Source organism: Anguilla rostrata, chromosome 17, assembly GCF_018555375.3.
Source record: "Anguilla rostrata isolate EN2019 chromosome 17, ASM1855537v3, whole genome shotgun sequence".
NCBI lineage: Eukaryota > Metazoa > Chordata > Actinopteri > Anguilliformes > Anguillidae > Anguilla > Anguilla rostrata.
Window position 1 is genome coordinate 13,393,093 of NC_057949.1, and position 20,582 is coordinate 13,413,674.

At 45.1% G+C, this 20,582-nt stretch overlaps 1 protein-coding gene across 1 annotated transcript in view; it reads left to right on the top strand.

Annotated features, from left to right (window-relative positions):
- Window positions 1–7,428: 7,428 nt before the first annotated feature.
- The window catches only part of ints1 (integrator complex subunit 1), a 34,127-nt gene continuing 20,973 nt past the window's right edge, over window positions 7,429–20,582 (top strand). Inside the window, exons 1-25 of the mRNA XM_064314548.1 lie at window positions 7,429–7,583; window positions 8,136–8,215; window positions 8,382–8,669; window positions 9,371–9,567; window positions 10,112–10,249; window positions 10,656–10,815; window positions 11,300–11,405; window positions 11,845–12,031; window positions 12,298–12,443; window positions 12,544–12,685; window positions 13,232–13,408; window positions 14,120–14,228; window positions 14,539–14,659; window positions 14,967–15,044; window positions 15,239–15,396; window positions 15,545–15,641; window positions 16,000–16,091; window positions 16,370–16,430; window positions 16,842–17,039; window positions 18,337–18,466; window positions 18,560–18,739; window positions 18,868–19,017; window positions 19,310–19,489; window positions 19,916–20,020; window positions 20,340–20,507. Of these exons, the coding sequence (XP_064170618.1) occupies window positions 8,161–8,215; window positions 8,382–8,669; window positions 9,371–9,567; window positions 10,112–10,249; window positions 10,656–10,815; window positions 11,300–11,405; window positions 11,845–12,031; window positions 12,298–12,443; window positions 12,544–12,685; window positions 13,232–13,408; window positions 14,120–14,228; window positions 14,539–14,659; window positions 14,967–15,044; window positions 15,239–15,396; window positions 15,545–15,641; window positions 16,000–16,091; window positions 16,370–16,430; window positions 16,842–17,039; window positions 18,337–18,466; window positions 18,560–18,739; window positions 18,868–19,017; window positions 19,310–19,489; window positions 19,916–20,020; window positions 20,340–20,507 (3,423 nt within the window). The 5' untranslated portion in view covers window positions 7,429–7,583; window positions 8,136–8,160. The remainder of the gene's footprint in view (window positions 7,584–8,135; window positions 8,216–8,381; window positions 8,670–9,370; window positions 9,568–10,111; window positions 10,250–10,655; window positions 10,816–11,299; window positions 11,406–11,844; window positions 12,032–12,297; window positions 12,444–12,543; window positions 12,686–13,231; window positions 13,409–14,119; window positions 14,229–14,538; window positions 14,660–14,966; window positions 15,045–15,238; window positions 15,397–15,544; window positions 15,642–15,999; window positions 16,092–16,369; window positions 16,431–16,841; window positions 17,040–18,336; window positions 18,467–18,559; window positions 18,740–18,867; window positions 19,018–19,309; window positions 19,490–19,915; window positions 20,021–20,339; window positions 20,508–20,582) is intronic.

Genomic DNA, 20,582 nt, shown 5'->3' on the forward strand with positions numbered 1-20,582 from the left:
AACGCCCTGTCCGAGCGAGCACAACGTGTTCTTCTCACAGAAAATGATCGTCAAATTCTTCCATCTTGGACCGCATAGCAGGAGTAGGAGAGTTTAGCGTTAGGGCATAAACTGTGAGGACTTGATGTTTTGTGTCCGTCGGTGAACACCAGCGCCATCTCTGGTTTCTGATTCCACCTGCTGCTGTTACACACTACACCCGTGGTTCTTAAACTCAGCCCTGGGGATCCCTTGGTATGCCAGTTTTTGTTCCAGCCACAATTGAAATCCCAGTGTTTTAACAAGCTGTTCATTTTCCCTGTTAGATGCTTTTCATATTTTGAGGGATTATTTACCCTCTTAAGCCATGTTTTCCCAGAAGTATCTATGCATACCATGAAGAATAAATGTCTCATATTCACATTGTGCTTATTGTACTGTATTACAAATAACTACATAAAAACTGTTAAAAGGTTACCTGAGGTGAATCAATAGGCTCCTAATTGGTAAGTGTGGATACCTGGCCACTAAAACCAACTATTTACTATATAATGAAGCATTAAAAGACAAAACAAATGATGATGAAAAATTATGAAAGAACTTAAGTACACGTGTTTAATGACCTTAACTGAGCAAGAGACTGGCTGTAACAAAAACCAGCGCACACAGGGGTCCCCAGGACCGAGTCTGAGAACTGCTGTTCTCACTCCACAAACGCTGCCAGCAGCTGTGGTATGAAGCCTGGGTTCACAGCTTCTGCCCTGGGGGACCCCTACGTTTGCTGGGCTTCATTCAAACCGCTGAATTGGAACAGGCTGCTAGCTGTTCTAAATTGGACACATTTAATGTTTATTGAGGGATGATTAACCCTTTTTTGTCAGAAGTACCACATTATGTCAGAAATAACTGCATGTCACAAATTGTTTGATTGTCCTGTTCTTTCTTTTAGTCCGTAAGATCAATGAACATTTTTTTTCTTATGGTAATGATTTTTTTAGAAAGAGGTTAAATTTTTTAATCGATCAGATTATATACTGACAGGCGACATTAGTGAAGCCATCATTGCTGGGAGTGTGGATACCTGTTCACCGAAGCTAACACAGTGGAGGTATTCAAAGACAAAGTAAATAGCAGCAAACCAAATTGTATTAATAGGTTTAAGGGAAGAAACGTGAAATAAGTTCTACATGTGTTTTCAACAACCTTATCTGATCTAGACAGTGGGTGTTTCAAATGGACATGCACAGTGGTCTCCCAGGACCAGTTCTGGCTGCCAGTGGCATAGTGGTTAGGTTTAATTCTCTCAATGGTGTAAGTGACTGAATAAGTTTCTCCCTCTTCACTTTCACTGATGTGTGAGTTCTGGTGGAAAATGTCTGCCATGCATCACCCAGGTGGGAGCCACACATTGGTAATCAAGGTAAATTTCTCCCTTTCACTGTGCAGCTCTCTGTGCATCTTGAATAGCTCTATGGTGCCTCGTAAAAGTATTTAGAACCTTTGAAGAAAGTTACAAAATTCTTCTGGATTACCGGACCAACAATGGTAACTGGAATATTGAAACATTTTTATATTTTTTGTTCCTTCTTCCTAATTTATGAAGCTGCATTACTTTATCTCTAACTTCCATAGAATGCTCTATAGTCTTTGTTTTCACACATTTCCCACCTTTCACGGTCTGACCCCATGATCTAAAGGTTAGTTTAATGGTTCACAGGTAAAGGCCAATGGTATGGTAATTCTGTCCTCATTAGGGCTAATTTTCATCTGTGTAAACTTGGAACTTCTAGAGCACAGGGGTTGAATACTGGTGCAAACAGAATATTTCAGTTTTTTTATTATTATGTTTTTTGTATTTATTTGCAAACATAAACCATTGTTATGTTAAATTAATTTATTTTGAGTTTCATTGTTTTAAATTAAATATGGCACAGAATGATATTTCAGAGTATCATTTGCAGGTCTGTACAATGCGGAAATTGTTAAGGGCCTGAATACTTTTTCAAGACACCGTAAATCCAATCCTTTTGACTTTTACCCAGAAGGCTGCAGGCTTGAATCCCCGTGACATCCAGAGCAATGCTTCACTTGGAATCGCTTCAGGAAAATATTCAGCTGCATGAATGTCAAGGGACAAAATGTGAAGTGTGCAAGTTTGTATGGATGAAAAATGTCTACTAAGAAATTTAATACAGTACTGTTTTTTAATGAAGAAAATCCTAATGTTGCAATGTCGATACTGAGATTTGTGCAGTTCTGCTATTGTAGGCTGCGATTGTGTCATCTCAATTTCTGTAAATGGGTTATTAACGAAACACTGTGTTGCCTTTGAAGTGTTATGCAGGAGCTTCCTTCTCCATTCTCTGTCAGTTATTTTGCACTTGTTCATAAAGGATACATTTTTGTTGCATTACTAATTTCCTCCAAAAGGAACTGACTAATGTGTAATGGAGTCTGTTCTACCTGGGAACAAAGCCATGAGGGCCCGTTTAAAAGCAATGCCACCGATGAGTCATCGTTGTGTTTTTTTGAAACGGGCCTGTGAGTGCGATTTCTCTCTGGGATGTGGGAGATTTTCATAGTCTGTGTATGTAAAGATGAGAGACGAGAGGTTCTTGGGGAGGTGAATAATCAGTTAAGCCTTTGTGTCGTCGATGGCTCATTCTAAATTGTCACTAATAAACCTGCTCCAGTGTGCGCTGTGGTACCCACATGTAAAGTCTAGGCTCGGTGTGTGCTGTGCGTCAATATTCTGTTCAACTGACATTTTCTCAATAAAGAGCGAATCCTACCGTGACTTTGTTTATTAGCACTGAGATGCTGTGTGCCGGGTGATACTAATCTACTGGGGGTTGTCTTGTATTGAACTAGCATTGTAGACTAGTGCAAAGGGTATTGTATTGGTATGTTACAAAAAAATGAAAAGAACAAAGAAAGGAGCCAAAAGGCTTCAGATGTGCATCAAAGCATAGAAAGAATTCCTTCTTAAAGCACAAATTCATATGAAATGTGTCCTACAGATGTTGCATTCCACGAAACCCAGTTTTCTTCTGATCCTCAGCTGGTGAAATCCAAGATGTATATACGTCTTTGTCGGGCATGGCCGCGGATCTGGAAGGGAGATGTATACCTGCAGGCTTTAGATGAGGTGGTACGACAGGGAGGATCAGAAAGGCTGTCAGACCTAAGGAGCCGGTTCATTTGATTGCATGCTGTGTGTTTTTCCTGCCTTCTTCACAAGCAAGTGCGTTTCCATTCAACGCTTCCATTCCATCTTTCCGTGTGCCACCTATGGCAATGACGCTGGGAAGTGAAGGATTCTGGGATGTGGTGAATGGCGCAAATGCTAACGGCATACCCCATTACTTGTCCTTAACGAAGGTCTGCGTTTTGTTTGCGTACGCGTGTTGTTTTTTCATGGCATGTGATTAACTTTCAGGATGTGCTGTGCCGTGACATCGTCGGTGTGGACAGTAGGGGATTTCACCTTTGACCCCTACACTTTTGCCACATTGTAAGATGCAGCTGAAAGTCAGTATTGCTTGACTGTACGTCATGGTCTTGGAATTTTCTCTTGCTGACATAGCAGATAATAAGTGTCAGTTTCATGCTGCCAATTGTGCTTGGGTTTACATTTTTCAGGTTTATTGTTTCTGATGACATATCTACGACTGTCTCTGGGCTACCGTAGAAAGAGGAAGCTGGTAACCTACCTGTTTTCTTTAGTTTTCTCTTACCAGTTCTGTACTAGTGTCATTTCTTTGAATGTGTTCTGCTCAGTGTGCCCTCTGTTTAGCTTGGGTTTCGTAAATAGCCTTTAGTCTGAAACAAAACTCCAAATGGAGAAAATATGAGTCAGTTGCTTTGGTTTGTTATTATAAAGGTCAAAGCTATTTTAATTTCACATTTGTACCTTCTCCTCATAGTGTCCTACTGATTTAACCATAAGCTTTTCTGTCTACTAAAAGTACTAAAGTTGATTCATTTCAAATGCCACATGTGGCGTGTTGCTTGTGTACTGTAGAACCAATTACTGATGGGAGACTGAGTATAATTTGGCTGGGGCTATTATAGGATATCTGTGAGTAATTGACTTGGGCCATTCAGTGAGTTTTAGTGCGAAGAACAATGCCTTCCTATTGTTTCAGTTAAGTTAAAAAAATTGCCAGTGAACTTTCCATTGCAGCACTACCTAATTTGCAGTTCAAGAAGCCTCACTCTACTGTTAAATCAGGCCCACTACAGGCCCAGGTTTCCATTAACCATAATGTTCTAAGCTTTGGTGGCATATTCACAGAGTGCAACTTGGTAGCACCCTCTCATGAGAAACTGACCACAAAACTCCTAAGCACATTTTCAGTTTCAATATCAGACACCCACTGTGAAATTTATTACAGGAAGTCCCACGAAATAATGAAAGAATAATTGGAGAAGGACACCTCACAATGAAACTGAAGGGTTGTGATTCTCAGTCTCATGACTTGACTTTTGCCAGCTTTCACTTTTACCAACCAGTGTAAGTTAGACATGTCTTCGTGTACATTAGAGCACTATTGAACAATTCAATCAGTTGAAAGAACAACTCAAAATACTTTCCTCATTTTACTAAGGATATGTAAATGCAAATATTATGACGGAATATTTGTAATACCTTTATTACCATATTTCAGATCATTTTTATCCTCAGCAAACCAGTTACATTTAATTTGAAATTTCTTTGAAAAATGTGTTTCAGTTGTGCTCAAGTTTCAATATTATTTTTGTTTTGCAATTAAATTTCTCCATTCAGACATGACAAAGTTTTGCTTGTTGATTAAAAATATTTAATCAGTTTCACTTTAAAATATAATTTTATAAGACTAAGATTTAAAAAATTAGTCTGCTTTCAAGGAAACTTGAAAAGTTTGGTGGTGACTTACATGTTATCTCCTGGTGACAATAATTAGGTTGCATCTTTCCCTACATATTTGTTGTACAGTATGAATGCTTTGACCTGGACAACAGGCACAGCTTTAGCCTTGCATTGCACTTCTTTGTACGTGAATAAAGTTTTGAATGACAATAGCCATCAGTTGGAAACTGAATCACACTCTGAGGCACTGGAGACTACAAAAACTGGCCCAAATAGCACCATCCAGTGTTTCTAAAGGGAAACTGCAACTCAGACTTGATGCCACACGTGCCGTGCTTACTAAAATGTTTTCGGCACACAAAAGCAACGTTTCTTACATGTTCAAAGCATCTATTTCTTTATATTATCTTTGAATTCACACCTCCTCAACCAAATAGATTTTCTAGAGATTTTCTAGAAATGGAGATTCTCAGTCTTCTTTTTTTGTGTATCCCATCATTTCCTAGAATTTTTCATTTATTCCTCTTTAAGGGGACAGCCAATCATAGTCCGGTTATTCCAACAACATAAAATGGAATTATATCGATTTATTTATCCCTCTATTAAATGTTCAAAGTAACTGTAAATGATGTCCAACAATAGTTGGAATCTGTGTGTCAACACGTTTGTAACTACTTTTCAAACTTTGCAACATAAAAAATATTAAACATAACCTTGCTTAAAATTCCTGATTTTTGCACATACATATAATTGCAGATTCTTGCACATATCCTTACTTAAAATGTTAAAATGCTAGATATTTGTAAAGAAGCTTGGTAGGTCATAGGAATCTACGCAGCGATCTATGGTCTAATACAAAGTAACAGGAATATTCAGTCATTCATAGCAACCATAACCATGTAAACACATACCAATACTTTCACTCAGTTATTAAATTCACATGTTTTTCAGTGTGCTTTGCCATGTGTGCTTTGTGGTGTTCTCCTTCAATCGCACGTTTTTGTTTTCTTTAGTCTGGCAGACCCGTCTGTGACTGTGTCCAAGCCTGACATCATTTTACAACACAGTCCTGGGACGTCTCTTAGAAACCCAATTCCTTTCAGTGAAAAAAAAGTGAAAATAAAGGGTCATAGTTTTTGCCTCAGACACACAAAGTCTCAAAACTCACATGGCTCATTAGGCTCATTTGTACTTGCTGTGGATAATGTACAGCATTTCAGACTTTATTATGTCAAAATAAATAAATAAATATAATTGTCTACTTTTCACTGTTTGTTTTATGTAATGGAGAAAGAGTTACACAGTGCTATATGATATAGCAGCACCTCTCAGACATGCACATCCTTACTCAAAGCTATGAAACTTAATCAACTTGCGGGGGGCTTTAGTGCCAATGTAGCCAGATATAACTGTTTTCCGGGGAATGTTGGGACCAGAACTGCTTGTAAACGAAACTGATGTAAATGTATTGTACTTTTTAAAGAATGCTTTTGTCCCCTTTCTATTTACAGGTGTAGCTCAACCATGGAGGTCAACAGATCTTTACTAGCAGCTGTTAGAGTAAACGAGCTTCAGAATGCCAGACCTTTTTGTTGCTGGCCTCTTTTGATATTTTTCCCCACTGTTCCAGGATGTCAACACTTGTAAAGCACCAGTGTGCTAAGGTATTTCATTTAGCTGTGGAGATGATGTCTGACCTTCATTGTCATTCCTTGTTACTATATGCATCAAAGCAAATAAGGCCAGTTATTGCAGTTTAAATAATGCCTGGTTTCTATGAGAGGCATATATTTTTCCAGTTCAGTACACTCTGGAAATTATTTTATAAAGTGGATAGAATGAATCTGGGGCAACCTCAGCTGTGTTTCGGCTCTTGTAGGTCAATTATTTACGTGTACACTACTTTTCCATTAAGAGGGTGTGTTGCTGACTATGTAGGCAAAACTAAGCTGTTATTTTGTTTTAATTTCTTAACGGTTGAGTTGAGTCATCCAGTGCCTCAGATCTGTCAGATGTTCCCTGTAGCCACCTACTTCCCCCCATGGCACTGTGCTTGCATCAGATGACATTTTGTTTTTTGGCAGGTTGTTATTTATTTTTTTCCTGCCCCCCCCCCCCCCCCCCCCCAATAAATAAATAAATAAAAATAATAAATAAATAAATAAATAAATAAATAAATAAAATTGTGCAGAACAGCACGTGAGCTAAAGATACTGTCAAATAAGCCCCTAGTACATACGCAAACAAATATGACTTTCATATTGTTTCAGTTAATCCTCACTACATGTGTAATGTCGTTAATAGTGTAATTGCAGGATAAATATACTGCGCGCGGTGAACAGCATTGCGACTCATCTGAATACGCAGTCACCACCAGGTTAGATTAAATGTCGCTTTGTATACAACTGGGAGGCTACACCACTGATCTATGTACTACACTGGGATGACGCACATTTCATCTGCGATAAAACGTCGTGCTATTTTTCTACGTATACATTATGAATACTTTTGATCTCTGCACTTTAACTGTATCTACCGTTTTCAACAAGTAATACCAAAGATATAATGTGTATAATTAGTAATCGAGTTTGTGGCTTGGCAGCGACTTCCGTTTTCTTTTTAAGCGAAAGTTGTAAGTTCCGGTCGTTTTATTCCGGGGTAAAAGGTTACTGTTTCTCAATCGCCGAAAAAATATGTCGCTGTAGCTGGTGAAATAACCAGTTAGTAAAATAACTGAGCCTGCATATCCTGGGTAAGCAAAACTACTTCTCCGTTGTTTATTTAGAATCCATTTATTTCATCTACTTGCAATGTTATTTGCTACCTTGCTTATTATTAACTGCAGGTAGCTAACGCTACAGTGGCTGCTAATTTAGCTGCCTGCCTGACTTGCATTCAAATATCGACAGATAAGCTAGTTTGCGTTCAGTGTCTGCAACTATCTATGTTCTTGTCAGCTATGGTTTGATTAACTTGCTAAGGAATCGGATGCTTAGCTGCTTAGACTTATCAATTTGCACGATGAACCTCATCAAGTTCTCTGAAGCAATAGCTTCTAAGACGGGAGTTTTGTATTTAGGCTATTAACCTAGCAGATAGCTAGCTGATGCTGTCTTCAATGAGTTTGTTTTCTGACAAGTATATTTTATAGGGAGGTAACCTAAGATAACACCAACCTTGTGTTTATTATTATTATTATTATTATTATTATTATTATTACCTTTTTTTGTTGTTGTATTCTTTACACATGCATAACTATAGATAGAGTTATGAGATTTTGACGATTTACTTCATAAACGACCAGGTATCCAGTATTGGCACAGATCACCATGAATCGCCCAAAGCCCCCCACAATTAGGCGTCCAAGCACTGCGAAACCTTCAGGTAAGTAACAACTGCGGGTGTCAACTAAATTAAAGATAAATACTGTAGATGGTTGAAGTAACTGCTGAGTATTGTCTTGAATTTGGTTAAGACACTGTGTGGCATATAAATCATGGTATTCTAATGCTGTCATCTTGAATTTCAAACATTATCGCTCGCTGTTCAGGTCACCCTCCTCCTGGAGATTTCATAGCTTTAGGGTCTAAGAGCCAGGCTGGGGAACCGAAAGCGCCAGCTGTTCTCCTGAAGCCTGCCTCCACGGGTTTGCCTCCTGATCGCAAGAGGGAGACCCCTTCATCTCTGCCCTCCTCCTCGGGCCTGTCCAGCCTCTCCAAGCGGCCCAAACTCTCCACCCCTCCGGTCAGCGCTCTGGGGCGGCTGGCAGATGTGGCTGCGGTGGACAAGCGAGCGATATCGCCCTCTATCAAGGAGCCTTCGGTCGTGCCCATTGAAGGTACTGTCAGAGTCACATGACCAATTAAAGAAAAGAGAATGGGCCTCCTTCATGAAACATGTATTGTGCATAAAATGTACAAACAGCCAGCGTTCATAATCTCATACACCAGGGTTATGCACAGAAACAAAAAGGTCTGCACATGTGTAATGAATCATCTTTTTCATAGGAACATTTTTAAGAACAAAAGTAAGAATAATTTAAGCAAAGTTTTGTGGATGAGGCCCAATGTCTTTGAGTGGGATGGGTATTAGTGACTTTTATTACAAAGACGTAATAAAAGTGCTGTGCGTTTAGTCTGTCTTTTATTTTTGTGTACAATATTTTTGAAATCATTTTAACATGATGAAGAACACATGGGGGGAGGAAGGGAGTTTGAGGGGAGGCGTGGTTTACAAGAATAAAAAGGAAGAATGAATTCAAAGCAACTATGCACCTCAAATGAGGTTGACAAGAACTGACCAGTGTCAGACAGACAACAGTGTTGCATTACTTGCCTGGTGCAGCCTAACCATGGACAAAAATAAAAACCCAAAGGTATCTTTCGGCTTTCATTTCTCAGGAGTCGGGACAGTAAGATATCTATTTGGAACGTTTAATTGAATTTAATTGAAGTCTCCCCTGGGAAAGTTCTTGCGAGCTCTTTCGCCGGTTCCGTGCTTCGCTTCGGGAGCTCACGCGTGCGCCGCTCCCCCCCCCAGTTTCGCCTGTGGTCCTGCTGGACGAGATCGAGGCCGCGGAGGCGGAGGGCAACGATGACCGCATCGAGGGGGTCCTCTGCGGCGCGGTCAAGCAGCTGAAGATGAACCGCGCCAAGCCCGACATCACGCTGTACCTCAGCCTGATGTTCCTGGCCAAAATGAAGCCCAACGTCTTCGCCACCGAGGGGGTCATCGAGGTCGGTTTCGTTTTTCTGTGTTATTTTTTCTTTGTTACGCGAGATATGCGCCGTATTTTTGGTTGACCTAGTGCCTGCCAGTTTATTTTCTGAGGATCTACGTCTTACTGGAAAGTTTTAAAATGGAGAAACTGGACTGTTTTATTGTCTGTTGTGTCTTCTGATGTTTTCATCTTGAGACTGAGGACCACGTTGGAAATAAGTGTTGCTAATTGAGTATTTTGTGGAACCTCCAAGTCAAAAGAAGTTGGCACAACCTCCGCAGGGTACAGATTTAAACAGCGCATTCCTGAAAATTTTAATGCACAGTTACATTTTATTTGCTTAATTTAACAGACTGAACGGATTACCCTGCAGAGGCTGTTTTAACTTCTTTTCACTTGGAAATTCAACAAAAACATGCAGTTTGACCGGACATGCCCAAACGTTAGCATGCCACTGTAAAGGGCAAGAAACGTCACCAAAATGCTTTTTCTGGAACTGCCCCTAAAACGCTTTGCTTGGAGCTGACTGGAGGGCGGTGTCCTCGCCCTGTTTCGGACAGGCCCTGTGCAGCCTCCTGCGACGGGACGCCTCCATAAACTTCAAGGCCAAGGGGAACAGCCTGGTGTCCGTGCTCGCCTGCAACCTCCTGATGGCTGCCTACGAAGAAGACGAGAACTGGCCCGAGATCTTCGTCAAAGTAAGAACCGATCGCTTCGCGCGCAGGGAATTTGAAACTTATTGAGAGGTGGGTGTGGCACAGCGGCCGGGAATGTAATGCTGAGGTTGCAGGTTCAACTCCCTGGTGGGGAAATGTCACGAACATAAATTTCTTTGGTGAAAATGTAGCTGCTCTGTGAATAATTAGCAGCCGTTTGAGAGATTGTGAGTTTGTTAAAACTAATGGTTAAAATCTGTTTTTGTTTAGGCCTGGCCTAAACATAGAGGGTAACAGGTGCTGGACAGCGCAGAGAGTGTCGTAGCATGGGATCGAACCGTCAACCTCACAGGGGCATTCTTATATGGGTTTAGAGTCGTCTACCCCATGGGCCAAGATTTATTTTTAAATTTTGATAAATTGATTTCACGTTTTTGATTGGGTCCAGGTGTACATTGAGGACTCTCTGGGAGAGCGCATCTGGGTGGACAGCTCCCACTGCAAGAACTTTGTGGACAACATCCAGACGGCCTTCACCACCAAGATGCCCCCGAAGAGCATGCTCCTGCAGACAGACACGGGCCGCTCGGGCGGGGACCTCAGCGCCGGTACGGGGGGGGGGGGGGCGCTCGCTCCACTCCGCACAGCTTGACTGCCAGGGCAGAGCTGCTGGTTCCACAAAGCCAAATAACTTCCAGAATGTTCTTCAGAAGTCGTTTGCAGGGCTCTACGCTAACATTTTTTCCAAGAAGCACATATGCTCCTATGTTGAGAAACTTTGGAGCACGCTAAAGCATCCCAGTTAGTAGATGTGCTCCTAAATTATTTTTCCGGTTAGCACACATCAGTTTCTGGGAGCGATGCTCCTGAAGTAAGAGCACTACAGAGCCCTGGTTTGTAGACATGTAACTAAGGTTGTGGTCGGTTATCCAGAGGGAAATTCTGCGTATTCTGCACGTTTCCTTTGTGTAATCGCTGAATGTTATTCCCATTTTTAACTGCCCTCAGTGAGCGCTGTTAGGCCGCTGTGCAGTCTGCTATGTTTTGGGGTCCGGCCTCTCACCTCTCACCCCTCCCCCTCCCCCTCGTTAGGGAGCAGCCCTCACCCCTCCACCCCGGACGAGGACGACAGCCAGACGGAGCTGCTGATCGCGGAGGAGAAGCTGAGCCCGGAGGACGAGGGCCAGGTGATGCCCAGGTAACCGGCATTGACAGAGAGGCTCGTCATAAAACTTCCCAGCAGAAATTAACGAACATATCCGCGGCCATGTTTTGTCTGAAACCCGCTGCACTGTTGCAAGTGCAGACCTTCTTTTAAAATGTCCACCGCAACATTGGCTGTGTATGCGCTGTGAATTATGAACAAGTTGGTAAAACCAAAATGTGGTTAATATGCTGCCATTTTCAGCTACTATTAAAGCACTGTTCCTTAATAGTGCAGTGCTTTTCAGTCATGGACCCCAACTCATACTACTGTACACCCACCCCAAACCAATGCAAGGTGTCGCATATTGGTGCGGGGCAGGCCTACAGTTCTGATTGGGCGTGCCAAATTTTGGCGGGAAAACCCGAAAGGTTTGGGACAGCCACACAGGCTTGTTGTTAGCGTGTTCCCTGACGTACCGCGCTGGCCGCAGGTACGAGGAGCTGGCGGAGAGCGTGGAGGACTACGTGCTGGACGTGCTGCGGGACCAGCTGAACCGCCGGCAGCCCATGGACAACGTCTCCCGCAACCTCCTGCGCCTCCTCACCGCCACCTGCGGCTACAAGGAGGTGCGCCTGATGGCCGTGCAGAGGCTGGAGATGTGGCTGCAGAACCCCAAGGTGAGAGAGAGAGACTGGGAGAGAGAGACTGGGGGATAGAGAGAGAGAGAGACTGGGAGAGAGAGTGAGAGAGAGACTGGGAGAGAGAGAGAGTCTAGATGAGAGACTGGGAGAAAGAGACTGGTAGACAGAGAGAGAGAGACAGGCATAGAGAAAGCGAGCATATTATCTGCATAGTACTCTCTGCCAGCACTAATGTGCTGATGATGTCATAGAAATTTGTCAGTTACCATGACGCTAGAACACGTGTGCCCCTGTTTCCACAGCTGACCCGCCCCGCGCAGGACCTGCTCATGTCCCTGTGCATGAACTGCAACACCCACGGGGCGGACGACATGGAGGTGGTGTCCAACCTCATCAAGATCCGCCTCAAGCCCAAAGTGCTTCTCAACCACTACATGCTCTGCGTTCGGTAGGCCTCTCACTCGCCCTCGCCCCCTGTCTCTTGCACGCGGCCGCCGCAGGGCGTGACGTTCTGTCTGCTTGTCCCCCCCCACCCCCCCCTCCCCCAGGGAGCTCCTGAACGCCCACCGGGACAACCTGGGCACCATGGTGAAGCTGGTGATCTTCAACGAGCTGTCCAACGCCCGCAACCCCAACAACATGCAGGTCCTGCACACCGTCCTGCAGCACAGCCCGGAGCAGGCCCCCAAGGTGAGACGGGGGGCATGGTTGGGCATGGGCGTGGCCTCTAGGGTACAGGGTAGCAGGGAAACTTTCGATGCCAAAGGTGAAAATTCTGGAAAGGTTTTCTCTGGAGTTTCTCTTCTTCAGTCATTTGCCTGTAATGAGTCCAGGAATACATGTTTGTTCATGCTTTGATACGGGACTAAAGGATTATGTGAAATTTGAATAATGGGCATGGGTAAAAAGCCTTGGATGCAGTTAGTAATGGGATAGTGAGGCATCATGAGCCCTACATTGGGTGGAACCCACAGGCTCTGTGGGGTCCTTCTTCCCCCTGCCTCTGTTCATAATTTCAGTGGTTTGAACTTGCTCCTAACTGGCTTGGTCTGGTTGAGTTTATTACATTGCCTTCACCTATATATCAAGTGAAGGAAAGACAGAGGGCGGAAAACGTTGACTTCTCTGACCGCTATAAAGCATGCTAATTGTGGTGGCTCCGCCCACATTGTCGTCGGCGACGCCTCCAGCTGTAACTCAGCCCTCCCCCTCCTCCTCTCCCCCCGCCCCCCCCAGTTCCTGGCCATGGTCTTCCAGGACCTGCTGACCAATAAGGACGACTACCTGCGGGCCTCCAGGGCCCTGCTGAGGGAGATCATCAAGCAGACCAAGCACGAGATCAACTTCCAGTCCTTCTGCCTGGGCCTGATGCAGGAGAGGAAGGAGGCCACCTACGTGGACATGGAGTTCAAGGTCAGCCTGTCCGGCCAGTCAGAAGGTCGTCTTACTGCTAGGTCAATCAGAAGTCGTGTGTTGGAATGTTATGTGCGGCAATACCCTTATACCCTACTAAGCCATTGTTTCGGTTATTATGTTATAATGTACACAGCCTACACACAGCAGTCCATCAGTGCTGCATAGGAGGCCCATAGGATTGTTGCCTGTGGCGTCAGTGTAAAATGTTAGCTCACACACGTTACACTTAAGCCTTTTACAAACACTCTCGTGCAGTTATGTACACAGCCTGCAGAGTTGTACGTACCAACAATTGGCCTTAAACTGCCAGTGTTTTTGTATGTTATCTTTTATAAAAAGCAAGCAAAAGAGTAACCTACAAAAAGGGTGACTTTGGAAGTAAAATAATTTTGTATGTAAAACTCTGCAGGCTGTGTACATAGCTGCATGAGAGTGTTTGCAAAAAATGCTTAAATGTGATGTGTAAGAGCTGACATTTTGCATTGACGCCACAGGCCTGTTAAAATGCTAGCTGCCACGTTTGCAGTCACCCTCAGCATTTTCCTTTTCATTGCAGTTAAGAACCCATCATAATAAATCTCACTAGTAAAGGAACGTGCCGCATGGCGAGTCGTTAGCTAGCTCAGTCCTGTTGCTATGCTGAAGAGCGACTGCCGTGTGCAGGTAGTTAATGCAGGTTTGTACTGAGCCTCTGTGTGCTCCCTATAGGATCGCTTCGTCATCCAGGTGACCGACCTGCTGACTGTCTCCATGATGCTGGGCATCACCGCCCAGGTCAAAGAGGCCGGCATCGCCTGGGACAAAGGAGAGAAGAAGAGTGAGCTCTACTAAAACTAATACTAATGCTACTGCTGTTAATACTGATACTACTCCTGCTACTACCACTGCTACCAATACTACTACCACAACCACTACTACTACTATTACTACTAATACAATTTCCACTACCACGACTAGTACTTCTATCGCTATTAATACTGCTACTGCTGCTACTACTACCACTACCACCACTACCACTGCTTCTAAAATTCTGATTGTTTATTACTTTTACCTTTTCAGTGGGGAGCGGGAAGAGACTCTCTTCTCTTGTTGCCCCTTCCCTGAGTGTGGTTTTGTGTGTGTTTCAGATCTGGAGGTGCTGAGGTCCTTCCAGAACCAGATCGCCGCCATTCAGAGGGACGCCGTGTGGTGGCTCCACACCGTGGTGCCCACCATCAGCAAAGTGGGACCCAAAGACTATGTTCACTGGTGAGTGTCACAGGAAACCGTAGCGCAGCGGCAGAGCCAAAATGGTGGGCATTAGGCAAAACCCCTAGCTGGCAGCCGTGCAGCCTCATGGGCTGTTGTAATTGTGTACAGGGTAGGAACTTCCTGAGGACTTCCTATTAAAAATCATTCTGTGTACACAAATCTAATATATGATAGCAAGTGTAAGCTGTCTCTATCGTTCTGGATAAGGGTATCTAGTTAGCACAGATAGGGTGATCGCTCATATTACTGATGTGTTATCTGAATATTATCTCTGATGTAATACGTGTGTATCTAATTTTTGCAGCCTTCACAAAGTCCTCTTCACGGAGCAGCCAGAGACCTATTATAAGTGGGACAACTGGCCCCCGGAGAGCGACCGAAAGTAAGACCTATACTCTCTAAATGTGGGAGACTGCTCTTCCTGTGTGGTCTGTCTCTCAGTTAGAGCTGTGGGAGGTCAGAGCATGGGTCAGTGACGTGTTTCTGGTGTGCGTGTGTGTGTGTGTGTGTATATGTGTCTGCCTTTATGTGTGTCTGTGTGTGTGTGCTTGTGTGTGTGTTTGTGCGCGTGTGCAGTTTCTTCCTGCGCCTCTGCTCAGAAGTGCCCCTATTGGAGGACACGCTGATGCGCATCCTGGTGATTGGTCTGTCCCGGGACCTCCCCCTGGGCCCCGCCGATGCCATGGAGCTGGCCGACCACCTGGTGAAGAGAGCCGCCGGGGTGCAGTCTGACGGTACACCCCCCGACCCCGCCCCGCCCCGCCCCACATCCTCTCATGGAAAAACGCTACAAGTATCATGATGGTGGATATAAGCAAAAAATCATTCTGAATACGCGTTGCTGTGAGATTGAATTGAGGCCCAAATCTTTCTCTCTTCTAGACTTGGACGTGTTGCGAGTGGAGAGGATCCAGCTCATCGACGCGGTGCTCAACCTGTGCACGTACCATCACCCTGAGAACATCCAGCTCCCCACAGGGTGGGGCTCTCGGCCTGCATTATAAGCCTAACTTCCGCTTTACAAGATGCATTTTCAACTGAAAAAAAGAGTGTCAAACTCCTGACATTTCTGTCGCATGACACTTCTCAATGTCGTGCACCTCTAGAATTTTTTGTGTCGCGGACGCCGTCTTACTTTGTAATTGGACAGTTTACAAATGTCTACAAACGGTCAGGAGTTACCAAAGGGACAACAGAACCCTTCCCACAGGCCTTTGCCATAGTATAAATTGGCTTTGCACTGATTACTGATAACAGCTCAGCAGGGTTGTCTTTTCGTTCATAATAGCGTGGTTTCGTGCTCACTTGTAATATTATTGTTTCTGATGCTTTTTAAGGTATCAGCCCCCAAACCTGGCCATCTCCACGCTCTACTGGAAAGCCTGGCTTCTGCTGCTCGTGGTGGCTGCGTTCAACCCGCAGAAGATCGGTAACTCGCATTCGTTTGCTTTGGCTTGCTGTCAAATCGCATTTGTCAGCTGAATAATTTAAATGCAACCTCACAATAATACAGCATTTCACTCTCAAATATCTTAGTTATATATATACCTATATACCTAGTTATTCATGGCTGTTTTCTTTAAAGAGCATAACTCGGTAATCTTAAAATAAGCCCAGTAAAATCCCAAAATATTTCTGGAGGCTCTGTGTTATTTTGAACATTAACCAGTGAGGTTTTACATCTTAATTGTTTTTTCCTGACTGTAGGTATGGCTGCCTGGGATGGCTATCCCACCCTAAAAATGCTCATGGAGATGGTCATGACAAAGTAAGCCATTTATAGCACTTGGACAATAAAAAACTTTTACTCTGAAATTTTATTTCTTTATTCGTAAATGATTGTTAATACCGTAAGATGGTCGTTAAAGACTGTTCAGTCTTTTCTTTTTTTTGCAATTAAAGTGCTCGTTTAAAATCTCAACTGAAAAAAATGTTCTGTATATCATAGTATTTTTTATCTTTTGTTCTGTACGCGTACGTATGAAAAAGATGGGTGTAGTTGCACTGGGTCTTCAGTATTTTTACTGTAGAAGTAGCTGTGTCTTATGTTGGTCGTGTACAGGTGTAGAGGGCTGCTGTGTGTGGTAAGAGCTTGGTTTTGACGTGTTTGATGTGGAAAAGAGTGTGTTGTACGTGGAGAGCTGCCCCTGATCCGTGCCCTGTGATTTTGCGCTGGCAGTAACTACTCGTACCCGCCGTGCACGGTGGCGGACGAGGAGACCAAGACGGAGATGATCAACCGCGAGCTGCAGGTCTCCCAGCGCGAGAAGCAGGAGATCCTGGCCTTCGAGAGCCACCTGGCAGCCGCCTCCACCAAGCAGACCATCACCGAGAGCAACAGCCTGCTGCTGTCCCAGCTCACCAGCCTGGACCCGCAGTGAGGACTACAGAAACATACTGCACATACACACACACACACACACACACACACACACACACACACCAGCCTGGACCCGCAGTGAGGACTAACACGACACACACACACACACACACACACACACTCACCAGCCTGGACCCGCAGTGAGGACTACAGAAACATACTGCACATACACACACACACACACACACACACACACACACACACACACACACACACACACACGCTCACTAGCCTGGACCCACAGTGAGGACTACAGAAACATACTGCACATACACACACTCACACACACACACACTCACACACACACACACACACACACACACGCTCACTAGCCTGGACCCGCAGTGAGGACTACAGAAACATACTGCACATGCACACACACACACACACGCTCACTAGCCTGGACCCACAGTGAGAGCTACAGACGCACGCATGCACACCCACCAACACACGCTTAGCCTTAGCCTAGTACAAGCCCATACGCACATGCATACACACCCATGGCCATACACACCTGAACACACTCTCCCTGAATATGCTCCCCCTGAACCCACTGTCCCTGAACATACCCTTCACGAACATTCCTCTCCCTGAATACCCTTCACCTGAACACCCTCTCCCGGAACATTCCCTCCCTGAACACGCACACGCACACACTCAGGCTCCATGCCCAAAGGACAGCTCTCAGACACTGATGCGGTCGGCAGTGTTACGGCTCATTTGCTCTGATTCACTGCGCTCTAATCCTTAATGACTCACAGGCCTCTGCTGTGATGTCCTCTTGTTCCGCACCGAGTCCTCTCCAGTCCGGTCGGCAGGGCTTTCTCTTGGATCCTCTCCTTTCCAGCCTTTCGTTAAATTAATCCAGGGCTGAGTCATTCGAGGGCTTGTGTTCAGAGAAAATGTTTTGGAGAAAAGTTATAAGAGGACTTTTTGCAATCTGTGCAGACGGGGAGAAAAAATGAAAACATTAAATTATTATAATGTCTTACTGGAAAAATGTAATGAGCTCAGATCGGAGGGCCTTACTTTAGTGACCTTTTGTCAGGTTCATTTTGGGTCATAGCTATGGAGAAATGCATGTGCACTTGCTGGTTGCATATACGCACTTTGGTATGGGAATGTTGTTGGCCAGATCTGGTACTGTTGCTCATATTAATTGGATGAAGGCCGGTACGCTCTCCTGCATTTTAAGGCCCTGGATTTGGGCATCTGCTAAATGAATGCAAGGTAATTTAAATGTAGACAGAATTCAGGACTCAAATGACTGTTGGGTATTTGGCTTATCCCCCAGGGGCCCCCCTCGCAGACCCCCGCCCCTGGTCCAGGAGCAGGTGAAGAGTCTCAACCAGTCGCTGCGCCTGGGACACCTTCTGTGCCGCAGCCGGAGCCCGGACTTCCTGCTCAACATCATCCAGAGACAGGCAAGAGAACTACGTCTCCCAGCATGCTCTGCGCCCCGTCACCTGGCCTCCTATTCGAAGACTTAATGACCCGTCCTCTGCTCTTTCCTCCAGGCCTCCTCCCAGTCCATGCCCTGGCTGGCCGACCTCGTCCAGTCCAGTGAGGGGTCCTTGGACGTGCTGCCCGTGCAGTGCCTGTGCGAGTTCCTGCTCCACGATGCGGCGGATGACTCCACTCCCGTGGAGGACGAGGAGGAGGGAGAGAGCAAGGAGCAGAGAGCTAAAAAAAGACAAGTGTGTGGCTTCTCTCGGAAACCGTCTCTGAACGAGACTGCACTGTGTTCTCTCCAAAAACAAATATAACTGCAAACCCAAACACTCAGTCACACAGTGGTATTCATCTGTTTGTTCCCCAACCGCAGAGACAGCAAAAACAAAGGCAGCTCCTCGGACGCCTGCAGGATTTACTCCTGGGTCCTAAAGCGGACGAGCAAACTACCTGTGAGGTCCTGGACTACTTCCTGCGCCGACTCAGTTCCTCGCAGGTTGCCTCGAGGGTGCTGGCCATGAAGGTACATCGTGCATAAGAGCTACATAACACCTTAAGATACACAGCACATCGCATCGTTATAATCACTACATAATACAATCAGAAGCAGTGTGTGAATATTTATGAACACATGTTGGGTAATGTCATTTAAGACTTAGAACTTAGTGAAAGTCTGTACCCAATGCCCTATAATGGTCTATACCTTGCATAAGCACTTATAAATAGCTATGTAGTGCTTATGAAGTGCTTGCAAAGTCGTTAGGCCTGTATGACCCTTCGTAGGCAGTGTTAAAGCGGTGTGGTTCTCCTGGCAGGGCCTGTCTCTGGTGCTCTCAGAAGGGGGCCTGCGGGACGGAGAGGAGCGGGACCAGCCCATGGAGGAGGACTCGACGGACGCCGAGCTCCTCCCGGGGTACCAGTGGCTCCTGCAGGACCTGTCCAAGCTGCCCCTGTTCGACAGCGTCCGGGCCATGACCTCCAGCTCCCTGCAGCAGGTCAGCCGAGTCGGCCGGAGCACAGCCGTTATTTTGCCTAGCGATCGGAGACGGCGCCCTCACCAGGGCTGGAGGCTAACTGCAAGCTGATAACCCCATTATATATATATCGTTGAAATTCAATTCATAAATGGAAAAATCCTCAAGTCATTTTTTAGATGTGTTGGTAATGGAAGGTGACCAAGGTGACCCCTGGACATTTATGCACTCTTAACCTCATTTTAGTTGTGTGTGTATGTTGTAACAAGATTGTGTTAGCTGGATCGAATATATTGATCATTTTTTACTGTATCCGATCATTTTGGATTTTATTGTAGCAAAATTTGAGCATTGCAACCCCTGGTAAACAAGACTGTTCCACTGGTTTGTGAGGGGGCTTAAACATTGTGTTTTCCCCCTGTTGTTTAACATTGTCTCTCCTCCAAGGCCATTCACATGGAGACGGATCCTCAGACCATCAGCGCCTACCTGATTTATCTGTCCCAGCATGCACCTGTGGAGGAGCAGGGTCTTCACAACGACCTGGCCTTGGTAAGCGCAGTGTCGATCCATGGTGTGTGCGTGTGCGTGTGCGTGCGTGTTTTCATTCTCCAAGCCCTTCTGCTCTTAGTGTTGTAGCTCTTTAGCTACGGTTTTTAAGGACTTTTCTTCTAGAATGACTGAAAAGCTTTTGTGCCTTCAGCATTATGTTTCACCATTTAGTTTTTTTCATTGCTATTAGCAGCAGGGTTTGGAAAAGCGCTTTGAACATTGTATTCAAAACAGCCCGACATTGCCGGCATTGCCATTCAGCCCTGTGATTGGCCAGTTTGCATCACTCTCTCTCTCTCCTTCCCTTTCTCTCCCCCAGGACGTGGCGCGGCTCATCGTGGAGCGCTCCACCATAATGAGCTGTCTCTTCAGTAAGCACTCGTGCCGGCCTGAGTCGGACGCTGTCCTCTCCGCCCTCATCAGCATCTTCTCCTCCTACATCCGCCGCATGAGGAAGACCAAGGAGGGGGAGGACCTCTACAGCTGGGTGAGCCGGGCCTTCTCATTGGACCGTGCCCTTTCTTTATATGGAAATGGGTTGTGTTGTTATTTCAGCCCTTCT